Source organism: Anastrepha ludens, chromosome 2, assembly GCF_028408465.1.
Source record: "Anastrepha ludens isolate Willacy chromosome 2, idAnaLude1.1, whole genome shotgun sequence".
Taxonomy (NCBI): Eukaryota; Metazoa; Arthropoda; class Insecta; order Diptera; family Tephritidae; genus Anastrepha; species Anastrepha ludens.
This window is the reverse complement of record NC_071498.1, coordinates 112,898,515-112,914,476: the sequence shown is the minus strand read 5'-3', so window position 1 is coordinate 112,914,476 and position 15,962 is coordinate 112,898,515. Positions and strand designations below refer to the sequence as shown.

The window sequence follows — 15,962 nt, the reverse complement described above, 5'->3', positions numbered from 1 at the left end:
AATTCGTTGAGAGCTGGTTAGCAATCTAATTTGGCCATACCTTCTGATTATTTTCACCATGATTCAACCCCATTATGTAATCTCTACCGATTTGTTTTAAATTCATACTTAAAAAAAGCAAAAACATGTTACTGTTACTCAAATTTCGTACAAAAGATGAACCAAAATAAAAAGAAATGTGAGGCAAATAAACTCTTCAAATAAATGCCTCAATTAATCAAACTCGCTCAAATTTAGTACACGCATTGCTCTCCGTCTCATATCCGAGCCCATATTGTTGAGATCGGATAACAGCCACCTTCACTCCTTTTATATATTAAGACAACATTTCCGTTCGTCCGTCCATCTGATCTTGCATGATGTAACACTCATTGTTTATGAGTTTGTTTGATTCCAAAAACTAACTGCTAGACCAAATAAAATTTTACCGAAATGTGTGCGGGTATATAAAGTTCGAGCCGGACTAGAGCTCGTGATATCCGGGTATCGAGTGATGCGAGTAACTCCATACTAGCTCCAAACTCGTTCATTGCTTAGCTGCTTATTTATTTGTTCGAAATTTTTGAACTTTTGACGAATTCAAGGCGAATCTATTAAAGGTGGTTTAGGTAAATCAGCCAATTTGTTTTTTTCTTTCGCCATGTCCATGTGGCTGTCAGCCCAGAATGAAACAAGGCGAATTCATTCTTTGTTTTCTACTTTGCCAATGCGTTGCTTTGACAATCAAACGTACAAAACATTATTATTGGTCTAGTGCCACCACCTTTAATGAATTCGCCTTGGAAGAATTTGAGCAGCTAAATCAAAATTGTGAATTTGAGTTTTTACCCTTTGCTCGAAATATTCGAGCTTTTTTAAACAGTTTGAACAGCTAAACAAAAATTGTCAATTTTATTTGTCAGCATTTCTTTAATTTTCCAACGATGTATAAATAATTTGTAAAACTTAAAAAAAGTGCTGAGTCAGAATAATCAAAAGTATCGATCGAATTACTCAAAAAAGCTCTATACGAGTATACTCGAGTTCACGCTCGAAAATGTTTGAGTAATGAGCAGCGAACAGAAGTACGGGTTGTTCGAAAAGGCGAAAACATAATCGAGAACTTTAGTCTGCACCATATTTAGCTCTCCCCTACTTTTTTGTTTATGAAATTATGCTATTTTGAATATAAAATTCACCTCTTTATCAATAAAATGTGATTGCACTAAACAATTGACGTTGTTTAAATTCGTCCAATAACACTGTGGAACAAATTCAGGTTAGCGAAAATTAGGTCCATTCTGAGGGTGGCGGGTGAAAATAGAGGCGAAATTAGAAGACCCGTATCGCGCCGTTTTTTTATGTTAGTTCGATTTTTTTTTAATCGGCCTTCGAAGTTCGAAATCGGAGCAAAATTGTTTATATGGTTTTTTGGCTATAACTCGTCGACTAATTGATATTTTTTCAATCTGTAAAAGCCAAATTATTGCTAGAGACCTGTGCAACAATTACAATTTTTGAAAAAATTGATTTCGAAAATTTTTGTGGTACTTATGAAACAATATACTGAAAATCGGCATTTGACTACAAACTTCGAAGGCCGATTAAAAAAAAATTCGAACTAACATAAAAAAACGGCGCGATACGGGTCTTCTAATTTCGCCTCTATATTCACCCGCCACTCTCAGAATGGACCTAATTTTTGCTAACCTGAATTTGTTCCACAGTGTAATTTGCAATTTTTCGCCATTTCCAATCACCTCAATTTGGTTGCGTTTTGAGAGTTTCAACTGTAATATGTGTATGTAGGTTTGTATGTGTGTGCGGGTATGAATGGTACTGCAGGCTTCCTTTATTACTGTATACCACTACTATGGTACTCTAACGGTAAATTGAGGTGGAATTTGGGAAATTAAATTTCATTGAAAATTTCGCATGCATTTGGCATATCTACTAACACACATACCCTTCCACGCACTATTCACTTTTAAATATTTTGTCTACATAAATACATACATAGGTATGTATGTATCTAGTGCATATGTCGTCGCAATCGTTGACGTCTCCGACTCAATGTCAAATTAATTGCCAAAAGGTTGTTGTAATTGTTGACGTAACGTCGATCACCTGCCGGTTATATTGACTGTATTGTATGTTGCGTTGGCTCCAACTGCAACAAAGCGTTGATGTGTGTGATTTGAATTGAAATATCTACGAGACTAATTCGATACCAAGTAGCTTGTAATTAATGGCACAGATTTCATATCAAAACCAAAAAATCCACAACAACAAAAAACGCGTTTTTTACTGCTATTCCGTTGTGTTGCATTCCAATCCAACTGATTAGTGATGCTATTGCAGTTTGTACCCGCCTTTCAATTAGTGCATTATTAATGCATGTTAATGTTGTTGTTCTAGCTATAATATTCCGCAATGTGTTGTCAGTCTTGGCAGAAATTTCCATAAAGGTAAATGGCAAAAAATAAAATAAAAAACATAAAATAATGCTCGCAATGTTCACTCGTTCGCACAGCCAGTTAATCAGTGAGCGTCCTATGCATAATGCAATTAAACCTGTTTAAATTTATCGCAGTCTATCCATAATAGCGCCAGTGCCTGAGGCAGCAACACACACTCACAGAAGTTCACCGTAATCATTTAAGTGTGTGCAACGGTAATAAAAACTGAGGGAGGCGTCACAGCACTGCAACATACCATTGCCGTGGAATATTTTTAAAAATCCTCGTTGGCATTGAAAAAATGGTTGAACCTTTGCGGTTCCTAGATTGTGATTATCATTATGCCTTTCCAATCAGGCTGCGCTCTGTTTTGCTTGGAATTTCCCCAAATGGAGCGTTAAAAGAGATTGTGCACTCGCTTGCTATTTATACTTGCGCGCATCCCTTGGAGTTTTATTTACTTTGATTACTTGCGTTGATAATAAAAATAAATACAATTTTAACGGGGTTTTTCCTATTTTTTTCTTTACAGTTGGCATCGTAATTGTGCAGTAAAAGGAAACGCACGTCAAAATGGCTGTTATACTACATGAAGTCTATGACTGGTATAGAGATCTCATGGACGATCGAAGTGGTGAGTGGTAATTATATAAAAAACGAAAACAAAAAAAAGTGACTTGTTAACTTTTTAAAAGTCAAGTACTCCAGTGGTTTCGAACTCCAAGTTATACAAAGTGGCGCAAAATTAATCACTCTATCGGGAGACTTGTACTTTTTGCAAATGACGTTGTAGGTCAATCATATTTGACACTTGCAATGGGCACTTACAGGCAAACAATGGAGCGCGAAAAGGCCAAAAATATAGATTTTTTATCAGTAGAAATCTTTTTTTTATTAGTAAAAGTAGGTAAAAGTAAGTGGAAAAGTTATTTCACTACTTTTGCGCCACCTTGTGCCAGGAAGTTTCAGTTGACTCTTAAGATTTTCCTAATAAATAATACTATAAATTGTATTGCTAGGAATACTTGATTCATTTTAATACAACTTTTTCTCCTTGATTGGCGCTATAACCGCTTAAGCAATTTTGGCCGAGTTGAACAAAGCCCGCCAGTCGTTTCTGTCTCGTGTTAACCGAGGTTAGTTGGAAACACCAAGTGAAGCCAAGTCCTTCTCCACCTGATCTTTCCAACGCCGAGGAGGCCTTTCTCTTCCTTTGCTACCGCTAGCTGGTACCGCATCGAATACTTTCAGAGCCGGAGCGTTTGTATCCATTCGGACGCCATGACCCAGCCAACGAAGCTGCTTGATCTTTATTCACTGCACTGCTGGTGATTTTGCCAGCCTGAAAAGGCTAGCTTCCACAACTTCTTCAGGCATTGAAAAACGCCGGATTTTATATTTTGATACTCGGGAATAATAAGAAATCAATCGATGCAAAAAGACTATCAAGGGGCCACACGATCTCTTCTGAAGCGTTCATGCCACTCATAAGCGGCTGTTTTCTTTAATAGAGTTTTGTTACCGAAACAGTTTTCCAACATTTCTAAACTTTTCGTACCATTGAATCCATCCATTTTTAACGCAAAATTTAATACAAACTCGTGTTCGCAAATTCAAATCCATTTCTAAAACTTTAAAAAAGTGAAAACACGTGCAGATGTAGATTTACTCAAGACGGCGGGGGTGTATTATACAAATGTAAAGAAATGGCGACACAATTTTAATCACAGATGTGGAAGTCTAAAAACAAAAAAAAGAAAAGAACTCAAATCAATTGACTTAGAGCGTCACCTGGCGGTAGGTAGATGAAATGGTTCAAGTACCACTCTCTCAGCTCCCAAGTAGCACTAAAGCGTCGATTTGATACCATTATGAGGCCTTCAACAGGCAGATATCTACAGCTAACCAGAACTGTTGACGTAATGGAGAAGATTGGTTGGATTTAGGTTGGCGCACTGCGCCAGGCTGTCGAAGAAAGGAGCACCCAGTGACCTTAATCGTCTAGCTGTGAAACCCGGACGTTTACAGAGAAAGTGCCATGGAGGTTAAATGGTAAACCTAGTTTTTCCGCATGTGTGCCAATGACCGGTAAACACAGATACGAGTTTGGAAATTGAATGGCGTGGAATCCCCTAGGACTTTCTGAGTCCTCTGTCTATTGTACTGGGGCCAAAGGGTTTTTGAAATAGCACATGAAGAAATGGAGCTCCGTCTTTTCTGTGCTTTCTCGAAAAATAAGTTGTGCGATTCCCCTTTAATAACAGTCGGGGAGGAGGTCTCTGAGAACGATTCAGTCCCCTTACTGGCAAGCTCTTCAGCGATTTCATTTCTCTCTATGTTTCTATGTCCTGGAACCCAAATCAGAGGAATGTTACCTGTACACTCAAGAGATTTGATCTCCTCCTTACAGGAGTTGACGAGTTTGGATCTACACCAGGGCGTCGTCGGAGCCATAATCGCGGCTGGCGGCTGTTCGGGGAACTTTTTAAAGAAAAGGGATAATAAGAACTCACGTCAACTTTTTGAGTAGCAGCATAAATATTGTCATAAAACATGAGCTATTCTTGTGAAACGGTTTTTAGCGTTAAACAAATCCTTTTTTTTTGTGGTTTTATGTGGTTTTTTTCTTTTGGTATTCTCGAAATATTATTAATTTTTAAATCAGTCTGAAAATACGTGCCAAATGTAAGATTTCATTTACAAAGTAATCTGTGTAATAAAATTATATAATTTACAGATCCACGTGTCAAAGATTGGCCCATGATGTCATCACCATTTCCCACATTAGCTCTCTGCGTATTATATGCCTACTTCAGCAAATCGCTAGCGCCGCGTCTGATGGCGAAGCGGAAAGCTTTGGACCTACGTAAAGTACTGGTCTACTATAATTTATTTCAGACAATATTCAGCGCGTGGATTTTCTATGAGGTAAATCAGAAGCGAAAAGACTCAAGCCATGCATTTATATTTATTAATTTAATACAATGTTGTGCTTTTACTTGCAGTACTTAAGGAGCGGTTGGTGGGGCAATTATAGTTTCAAATGTCAACCTGTTGATTACTCCAATAATCCACTGGCTATGCGCGTAAGTCTTTATTTTTCTATTGTTATACAAATAACATAACGGTGTATGTATGCTTGTATGTGTGAAATAAGTGCCAAATCCGCCAGCACGGGAAAGTAATTGCGCACCCTGTAGCGAAAGTTCCCCAAAAGTAATTTAAATGCCTATTTAGTCTGACTATGACTTACTGTTATCTGAAATTCGAAATTAGAAAAAAAAAAACAAAAACAGACTATATGACATTAGCTTACTAGTCAGCCGATTCTTGCTTCGATTCTTGGGAGCAGGCAAAAACAATTTTATGTTTTCTTATTTTATTTCTTAAATTATTTCACTTCAATTTATCAACTTGACATTAGCTTTAAATACAACTTTAACTGTGACATAATAATTTAAATTTATTTATTCATGCACTGCGTCAGAAATCATATTTATCACCCGACGTCATGGTTGTGAGTTGCGACAAGGGTAATTGTTTGCATTTAGATACTTTTCGGCGCCTAGACACTCTTAGACTCTGAAGGCAGATGTCACTAATCGGCATATATTCAGCGAAGTGGCTAGAATTTGGCATATCACTCACAATAAGGCTTTCGTTTATCGTTACTTGGTGCCATTGTCATCGCAGAGCGTTCTCGCTGTGGGGTAGTCTTCCCACTTAAGTACATGCTAATGCGCTACATCCATTTACAATATTCATAAGTACATACATACATGCATACATACATATAAGCATAATACATGCGTGTACATATGTAAATTCAAGTCGTATTTATAATTTAATTAATTTTATTTTTATCATTTTCAATCGCAGATGGCACGCACCTGTTGGTGGTATTACATTTCAAAATTCACAGAGTTCTTTGATACGATTTTCTTCATATTGCGTAAGAAAAATGAACACGTGTCCACGTTGCATGTCATTCATCATGGCTGCATGCCCTTCTCCGTATGGATGGGCATGAAATTTGCGCCAGGTAAAGTTAGGCTTTTAACTGCTATCATGCTTTGAAGTTCATGCTTACAATTTCGCAATTTAATAAAAATTTAAAGCTAGAACTCCTTACCTACCATTCCAAACGCTATGGCTTTCAACGCTTTATTCAGCTATAAGTTTTGTCAATTGGAAGGCATGGAATGGAGTTCTGGCTTAAGCCATTACTCTTTTGTCTAAGCTTGAAAATTACCATTCTTCTTTATATTACTTAAGGTGGTCACAGTACATTCTTTGCCTTGCTGAACTCCTTTGTGCACATTGTCATGTACTTCTATTACATGATTGCCGCAATGGGTCCCAAATACCAGAAATTTATCTGGTGGAAAAAGTACCTTACCACTTTCCAAATGGTATGTCAGTCAAAAAGCTTATTTATTATATGCCCATATGGAACTAATTAACTTTTCTTTCAGGTACAATTTGTCGCCATTTTCACCCATCAATTCCAATTGCTCTTCAGGGAGTGCGATTATCCCAAAGGCTTCATGGTTTGGATTGGTTTGCATGGCGTTATGTTCCTGTTTCTCTTCTCCGACTTTTATAAGGCCAAGTATACAAATGCCCGCGTGCGCAGTGCGGCGGCGAAATCCCACACAAATGGCTATACCAAAATACCTGCGACGAATGGCAAATGCGTGCTAGAAAGCAATGGCGATTTGTCCAATCATCTGGTGGTGTCCAATAATAACAAGGGTGCTTGCATGGTGAGTTATGTAATATATGCATATGTATTAGTATATATGGAGATATAAGGAAAATTTAAACATATATATAATTGGCGTTGACACCCTTTTTTTTTTGGGAGTTTGGCCGAGCTCCTCGTCCTATTTGTGGCTTGCGTCTTAATGTTGCTCCTCAAATGAAGACACCTATAACTTTAAGCCGACTTCGAATGGCAGATGATTCTTATGACAATTTCAGAGCAGAAACACACTCGTAGGTTTGTCATTGCCTGCCAAGCGGCGACTTCAATTGGAAAAAAACTTTTTTTATCATTTGTTGTTTCATGCACGGAGGCCCGAACCTACGCACTGGCGAATGGTAGCCACGCACCAACACATGCGGCTACGGTGGCAGAACACCTATTCTAAATTTTAGCAAATAAAAATAGAAACTATGCAACTCTAAAGTCATTCGAAGGTCTTTGTTTGAAACTCAGTTTCCGACAGCAGTGCAAAGCATACGAATAAAGGAGTCCCGAGAACTAAGTTTATGTAGATCCCAATGTCTTACTTATATATCACAGTAGGTATGGCAATTGCACAAGTATAGCGAAATCCAAAACGCTCCAAAAAACAATGCCATAAATTCTGTTTACTTTTTTGGAATGTACTGTGTAAATTATAGGATGCGAGAGTTGATGATGGAGTGACAGTTAAACTTATGGTAGTTCCAGAAGCCTCTATGAACACTTTGGGAGTCACAAAACTGGATGGATGTCAGATAGAAACGAAACAAACAAAAGAATTAAACGCTTCTAGAAGCCCACCCCTTCATCAGCGGAGAAAATTACATCGTACCTAAATTGCGGTGAGATCATTGCACATTGAACTGGTAGTAGCAGTAGAGGAAAAGCAAGCAGAGCAATGTATATTGTTTTTGCTCTTGGTCTCTGAAGTAATTTAAACGGAAATTTAGAGACCAAATGAAAAGAAAAAATCAACTCAGCTCCTCTGTGGCTATTACATCTTCAATGTGCCTTGGTTGGGATACATTTGGTTATCCAGGCTCTTAGAGGTGCTAAGGATTACTATATAGTAGACGCCCATTTGCGAGTATTCTATCGCGATATTGTTTTTAAACACGTGGATCGTTGTTGTAGTATTTGTAAATATAATCAGGCCTTTTCAGTAGTCCGATTCAGTTTATAAAATGAAAATTATAAAATTCTTCAGCATTTTTGTGTGCCAGCTTTTTTTTTCAATTCTGAGCATCGATTACTTTCAACTCCGCGGCTGAGAATTGGGCAAATCTATTTCGAGCCATTTTTCTGAAAATACGATGAAGGTTTGTGCGCCTTTGCCCTCAAATTCTTTAAAATGATAAGGCGTATAATCGAGGCAGCCAAACTACCATCAAACTGGTTTCGCTTTCGATGGGCCTTTGCAAGGTAAGGGTAGAAATATATTAATAAGACAGCATCCGGCAATACTCTTTTAATGCTCAAAACACAAAAAAAAAAGTATTAGTTTGTGGAAAAAGAAATCGATTATTTTTACCTAAAATGTTCGCGCAAATGGTTAAAAACTGTTTTATGATCGATCTTTAGCTCCTGGGTGATGCTACGACTAATAACATGCCGGCCAGCTTCGATTATTTCTGTGTTTTTATCGACATCTTATCAGCCTCATCGGTCCGCTGAAACTCACGTAGTAGAGAGAGCTACCAAACCTAAAACACGAGTTTTAGGGAGTTTTTCTGGAGTTTTTTTATTTTGCTTTCCTACGCATTTCCAAGCCACAGCTATTGAATATAGAATAAGTAGAAAATCAGCCGTATATCCATCTCCGTCGCATAGAATACAAAGCATCGACTTAGGGTTTTCTATTTTCAAGTAAAAAAAAAACACGAAAATACCACTTGCAAGTCATTCCCGTTTTACATGGAAAGGTTAATTTGTTACATTTAAGGTTTCACGTCCCGCGTGAAATTATTAATACACATACAGCCCGCAAAAAAAATATGGAACTTCAACATTTCGACCAGTTTTGACTATTTCCCTTGCAATTCCTCTCTAACTTTTACTGTTCATCATTTTTTTTATTATACGAGTACAAGTACAGTCTACTATCTAACAAAACCCCTTATTAATATCTACAAATTTAAAAATTTATACAAAAATTAGAAAAATGATCATCAAAATTTCGAAATTTGTAATCAGAATTAAAAAAATGGCTACGCAGTTTTATAGCCCATTTAATAATTTTAATTATATTTTTTTTAAAAACATAAAAATATAGTTAATTGTATAATAGATCCAAGTTTCAAATTTTGTACAATATTTCCATAATTTTCAGCAAATTTCAAAAATTTTAATCAGAATTTACAAAGCAAAAATTTGGTTATGCAGTTTTACAGCGCATTAAATTTTAGTATAAACCCTGCACGGTTTGAAATTGCTAGAAAATCCAGTTGATATTTAAAATTTGTTTACTTCACGGTTTTGCGCCTTCCTCCATTTAACACATCCACGCATGTTTTTTTATATAAAATGTATATAAAATTATCAAAAATAATGACAATTTTGAACCGCTTCAAACTTGCGCCCTATGATACTAGAATTTAATGCGCTGCAAAACTGTATACCCATTCCAATTTACTTCTACGCCAAAATTTCAATCAGTGTACAGCTTGAACTACGGACCTGTCAACACTTAATAAGTATAAGTCGTCATAAATTCTCGGCATTGGTGCAGCACCTGAGATTTTACACCTAGTTTTGATCGAATTGCATAGAATATTCGTAATCAATTTATTTCCAAAGTTTTCTTCATACTTCACCCTTTCAGTATACAAATTAGTAGTCAAAAGGCATAAAAATGTTGCCCTTCCATAAGTCAATTGCCCATTCTGAGTACTGAAAATGTTGAATGCCTATATGTACGCTGATTTTAAAAGCGCTGCTAATGTAAAAAAATCCATGTCAAGTGTTTAAGCAAACGAGACTAATTACAGAACTAAACATTGAATACTTAACTAATGCGCAGGTGCCAATTTGTTGAGTAATTATCATTGCCGATGTTGTTATGTGCGTGCGTTTGTAAATTCATTTATAAGTACTTTTCTACTTTAAATGTTTTAAACTTTAATTCAAGTAAATGCTTGCAAAAATATACAATAATTCAATGTTTAAAGTGTAAGTGCGGCGTAGTGACCGACCGACTGGCACGTGGGGGCACTATGCTGATGTCGTCTGTAGAAATAATGTCTTCATAATTTGAAAAAGCACTCCAACTGATGGAATATATTCAACCTTTGCTCTCTTTGAAATACGTAAAGAAAATGTTAGACCTCGTTAAGCTGACTTGAATATAATGTATTTTTAATGAGATAAAGTTATGTGCAGGTATGGAATTTCTGCTTTTATGGAGATTAACAAACGAAAGTAATAACTTTTATATAATTAATTAATTAAATTTGATGTTGTTGTAACAGCTTAAGGGGATCCCCAAACACTGTTGGCATTTATTGCTGGAGTGAAAGTTCTTTTAGAACTTTATATTTTTGCATACAAAAAATTATTCGCGGAATATAACGGAATATTTATATTTTCTTTGATATATTGTGCATTCAACAAGTGATTTTAATCGCGGATAGAAGCACGTGTTTTTAAAATATAAAATGGAATCTTCGAACGCGTATAAAAGGCATATTTTGAATTTTTTCTATAAAAGTGGTAAAACTGCAACAACTGCTGCTGCAGAAATAAACACTGTTCACGGAGAGGATACCGTGAGTGTAAGGACTACGCAAAAGTGGTTTTCAATATTCCGAAGTGGTAACTGCGACGTGGAGGATGCCCCGCGCGCTGGTCGTCCTGAAGTCTTTAACTCGGACGCCTTGCTCGAACTCGTGGAAGCTGAGCCAAATTTGACAATCGATTTGATAGCTCAGAGGTTAAATTCATCGCATGGAACAGTTCACAGGCACCTGGTTCAGTTGGGAAAGGTTTCAAAGCTGGGAAAATGGGTTACGCATAGACTTTCCGTCGCCAACCTTCAGCAGAGAGTGAATGTGTGTTCTCAGCTGCTGCAACGACTTGAAAATGAAAGGTTTTTGAACCATATCGTTACTGGTGATGAAAAATGGGTCCTTCACAATAATCCTGTTCGCAAACGCCAATGGTTAGATAAAGATGAAACACCAGAACCGACCCCTAGAGATGGCCTTCACCCCAAGAAGATTCTCCTGTCTATTTGGCGGGGTATGGCCGATATTGTTTATTATGAACTTCTGGAACCAAACCAGACGATAACTGCTGATTATTATTCCCATCAGCTATCAAACCTGAAAGGCACTTAAAAAAAATCGACCGTCTTTAGTGAATAGACGCAAAGTTTTGTTTCACCACGACAACGCAAGACCTCATACCGCAAGGCAAACATTAGGCAAGCTGAACGAGCTCGAATGGGAGCTAATGCCGCATCCACCATACTCTCCGGATATTGCACCTTGTGATTATCACCTTTTCCGTGGACTTCAATCCCATATGAGTAACAAGAATAAACCCTCAAAAGAAGCTATAAAAAGGGATATCGAAGCGTATTTTGGCTCCAAGGACAAACAATTTTTTGAGCAGGGAATTAAAAATTTGCCTAACCGTTGGGAAGACATTGTAAATAATGAAGGAAAACCTATTGCTGATTAATAACTACTTTAAACATATTTTTTATAAATTTTAAAACCACCTTTAAAAACGCACGAACTTATGGGCTGACCTGATATTATTTACAATGGTTCCAAGGAGGAATAAAGTGCCCAAATCTAAACCTTACCTTCAGGTGGTACTTTCTGTTTAAAATGAACAAGGCTCTGACTTCCAATGATAGGCGGTATAACCTTGAAACCTTGCGCAGAGGAAATGATGCAGCCACCCAGCCAACTGGACTCCTGTCTGGGTGATCAACTGGCAGTTGAATCGGATGCGTTGGGCCAATCACCCAGCCCAGTAAAATAAACTTTACCATTTAAAACGGCTTATGGTGGTTAAAATGGAAACATATTCAAGTAAAGGGTTTTCCAATAAGAGGTGTTATTTTGATATTCAAAGAAAAATGCTATTTTTTAATATAAATGATCGGTTGTTTATTTCATTATCAAGAGGAAGGTATGCTGTTAATAGTGGAAAACAACATCAGGCAAATGACCACCACGATCACGCTTACAGGACAATATCCTTTTCATGAAATTTCCCATAACCGAATTGCAAAGTGGCTGCCCCACGTCCTCGATAGCCTCACGAATTCAATCTTTGAGGTCTTGAATCGGCCCTGGGCTTTTAGCGTCGACCTTCTGTTTCACGTGGACCCAAAGAAAAAAGTCACAAGGTGTTAAATCACAAGATTTCGATCTCTTCGAGAGATAACACGGTATGGACTCTTTTCCCGTAAAAAATGAATGGTTTCGGTACTTGTGTGGCACGTAGCGCCGTCCTTTTGCAAATAAGCGTTTTCCAGATCAATACCATCCAATTCCGGCCATAAAAAATCGTTAATCATTTCTCGATAGCGCAATCCATTCACCAATAACACCTGTTATTGGAAAACCCTTTAGATTTTTGTTGATCAGCAGCTATGTGAAAGAGTTTTAAACGTAAACCATTGAAATAGATTATACTTGTTGTTATTGTATTAGCATAAAATATTACCAATCAGGTTTTGCAAAATACTGTTGTACTGACAGTTCGGGTCGTTCTCGTAAGCAACACATTTGACATTTTCACCAGGCATAGCGTTGCCCCATTGTAGTTGCTGTGACAAGGGTGGCTTTATGTCATGTATGCGTGATTATATAAGTATATTTAATAAAAATTTGTCTACTAAGTTTTTTTGCTCTAAATATAAATTGTGGCGGGCTCGATAGTCTAGCGTAAGTGCACTACCCTGCCATCCCAGAGTTTGTGGGTTCGAATCTTACGTAACGCACGGTCCTCGCACTTTTCTAAATATACCTGCTTTCCCTGTTTCTAAAAAAAACAAAATTCCTCCAACTCCATTCCCCCAAAAACTTATCATTTCCATCGTTACTCCCGCACAATAAGCAAAGAAAACCGCACAGTTACACAATGCATCAGTGGCGCCAGAAGAGGAAGCGTTCAATCGCGATAATAGCGCAGACACACCACATTTAGCGAAGTCCTCAAGTTTCTGTGCGATCCTTCTGCCTTAAAAATGTGGGACATAGATAGCGCTCCGAGCAGTAAGAAGGCGTTGTTCCTAAGCAACGGCAGGTGGGCATTTCCACTACTTACTGGTAGCGGCAGGCTAATCACCTACTCTGTCAGAAATAAAAAAAAAAAACATTAAAAAAACCAACGCAAGACTGGCCCTATGCTCCCGAGAGGAGTGAACAAGGAAAAAAAATTGTTTTTAGTGATAAGTATTGCATATGGTTTAGAGAAATGGTCAATAAGTACGAATCAATTTCGAGCTTTGAATTTTACATTTCTCCAATTTGTGATACGCTTCTTTATGTTGTTCCACAAATAGAAGCCGACTTCGAAAGGCAGATGTTTTTCTATGAGAAGATTTTTTATGGCAAAAATACACTAGAAGGTTTGTTATATTGCTTACCGAGAGGCGACCACTATTAGAAAAAACTCTTTCTGTTACTTGGTGTTTTATGCCCTTCGGGCGAAGAAGGAGTTCGGCCTGTTATATACATACATATGTTTATACAAGGATCGTTTGAAAAGTCCGCGCAAAGTCAGAAAGATGTTAGTAGCATCTCTTGAGAGAACACACCAAGTTTCAACCAGATCGGTTTATGTTTCGCATTCGTTTGATTCGAGGATGTCGAATGATTTTCATTTTCCATCATGACAGCGCCCCAGCTCATGACCCAGTAGTTCTGGACACAATATTAGTGGAAATAGGGTTTCAACTTGGTTCACATTCCCTCTATTCTCTAGACTGGGCTCTCCCGTATCTCTCGGTCTATTATTTCTTCCCTAATTTAAAGAAATGGCTGGCGGGAATAAGATTTTATACAAACGAGAAGGTGATTTCAGAAATTAATGCTTATTTTTCAGACTTGGACAAATCCTATTATTCGGAAAGGATCGACAAACAAAATAGCGTGGCCGAAGTGTATACGCCTAAAAGAAGACTATGACGAAAAACACATAAAAAAAGTGTACCCCAATCAATGAAGTATTTAGTTTTAATTTTTGCGCGGACTTTGCAAACAACCCTCGTATACAATATATGTATAATTTTTACTATTTCTACAAAAAACAAAAAAATGCATATACGAGCACTTTTAAACACTGTAGGAAAGCGCACTTATTTTTTGTTTTATTACGATTGTATTTTCGCTAAAGAGGTTTTTAAAATTGTTAGTCCTATAATTTATTTTTTAATTACTCTTTCGTGTTTTACGACTTTGAGCTCAAGCACAATTTGTGATATATGTAATTCTGTTTGCCCGTTTTCTTATTGAATCAGGCATATTTCTCAATACTTCAAAGTGACAAAAACCATTAAAAGCAACTACTATGAATTGTTATTGTCATGTTTTTCTACATACAGTTCGGTTCACTTGATTAGAGGCAATCATTTTTATGGAAGAAAATAGTTAATGGAGCAACCGTATTTGATCTACTAATCTGAGGTTTTCTGACAATTCAAGTGAAGACTGTACTTTGCTCTAAAATAAACATGCATCAAAATATTATTCCATCTAACGGTATTTCGCAGCAGTAAAACTTGAGTAGTTGTAATACTGTGCTTGATTTATTGGTTCCCTTGAATCGAGGCACTAACCAAATAAGAAGAAATAGTAACAAATATAGGAAAGTCGGTTTTTAACATTTATTATTTAAAGCTTAATAGTTTGTGCTGCCAGATTGTTTATAAAATACTTCGTAAATATTTACGTTGATGAATGGATTTGTACAAATTCTCCACATAGCCTAATGAAATTTAAGAACAAGCCGTTTTAATTACTCGAATGAAAGTATTTTTGTCTTAAAATTGTTGCCCATTCTGATAAACCTTACGAGCAAGCCATCCCCATAGGTACGGTGGCCATGTTAAAGCTTCAACGGTTTTGGACGCAATCCAAATGTTGACCATACTTGAAGTGTATACATTTTCGACATATTCTTAAAGGATTATATCAACATTTTATGAAAAAAAATTTCTTTTTTCGAAATTTTACAGGTATCTGCCCCCTTAATAAATTCAAATGTTTCACGAAACTTGGGAAAAGATAATTCCAACAGAACTTTATAGCGGCTTCCCGACGTTTTGTAGTCTCCAATCTTGAATTAGAATAATCCTTCGGATGGTGGATTTAATAGTTGCAACATTTGCCATTTCTTTCATTTTTGTTGTTGGAAGGGCGAAATTTCATGCGATTCTAAGGGTTTTGGGCCTTCCTTTGGGCCAAAGCCATCGCAGTACATAGTTTGTGGTTCTTCCCGTAGGAGGCACCTATTTTCACGTCCACAACGTTTTCAGATCCACAACGTTTTGACTTCGACCAATTTGGCGATATCAAAAACCCTCTGAGGTTATTGGTTTGTCCGTTTTAGCGATCTGTCAAACTTTTCTGCTTTCCCAATTTGTAAGAATTAAAGAGTTTCCGACCAAGCACAATAAACGCTGAACGATCCCTTTTCACAGCTTTAATAAGCAAATAATTTAGGCAAACTGAGTGCCCTATTCAGTGTTGCCAACGACAATAAATCCTAGCCGCTAGGGACAATATCAAAAGTCGCTAGGAAGTCGCTAACTCCAT

General features: G+C 37.1%; 1 protein-coding gene across 5 annotated transcripts in view; it reads left to right on the top strand.

The window, feature by feature from the left end:
- Positions 1-15,962, top strand: part of LOC128855111 (elongation of very long chain fatty acids protein 7) — an 82,456-nt gene that overhangs the window by 59,533 nt on the left and 6,961 nt on the right. For all 5 annotated transcript variants that reach the window (XM_054089747.1, XM_054089750.1, XM_054089751.1 and 2 more), the window contains exons 2-7: positions 2,971-3,072; positions 5,176-5,366; positions 5,444-5,524; positions 6,318-6,480; positions 6,714-6,850; positions 6,914-7,204. In XM_054089747.1, coding sequence (XP_053945722.1) covers positions 3,012-3,072; positions 5,176-5,366; positions 5,444-5,524; positions 6,318-6,480; positions 6,714-6,850; positions 6,914-7,204 — 924 coding nt within the window. In that variant the 5' untranslated portion in view covers positions 2,971-3,011. The remainder of the gene's footprint in view (positions 1-2,970; positions 3,073-5,175; positions 5,367-5,443; positions 5,525-6,317; positions 6,481-6,713; positions 6,851-6,913; positions 7,205-15,962) is intronic.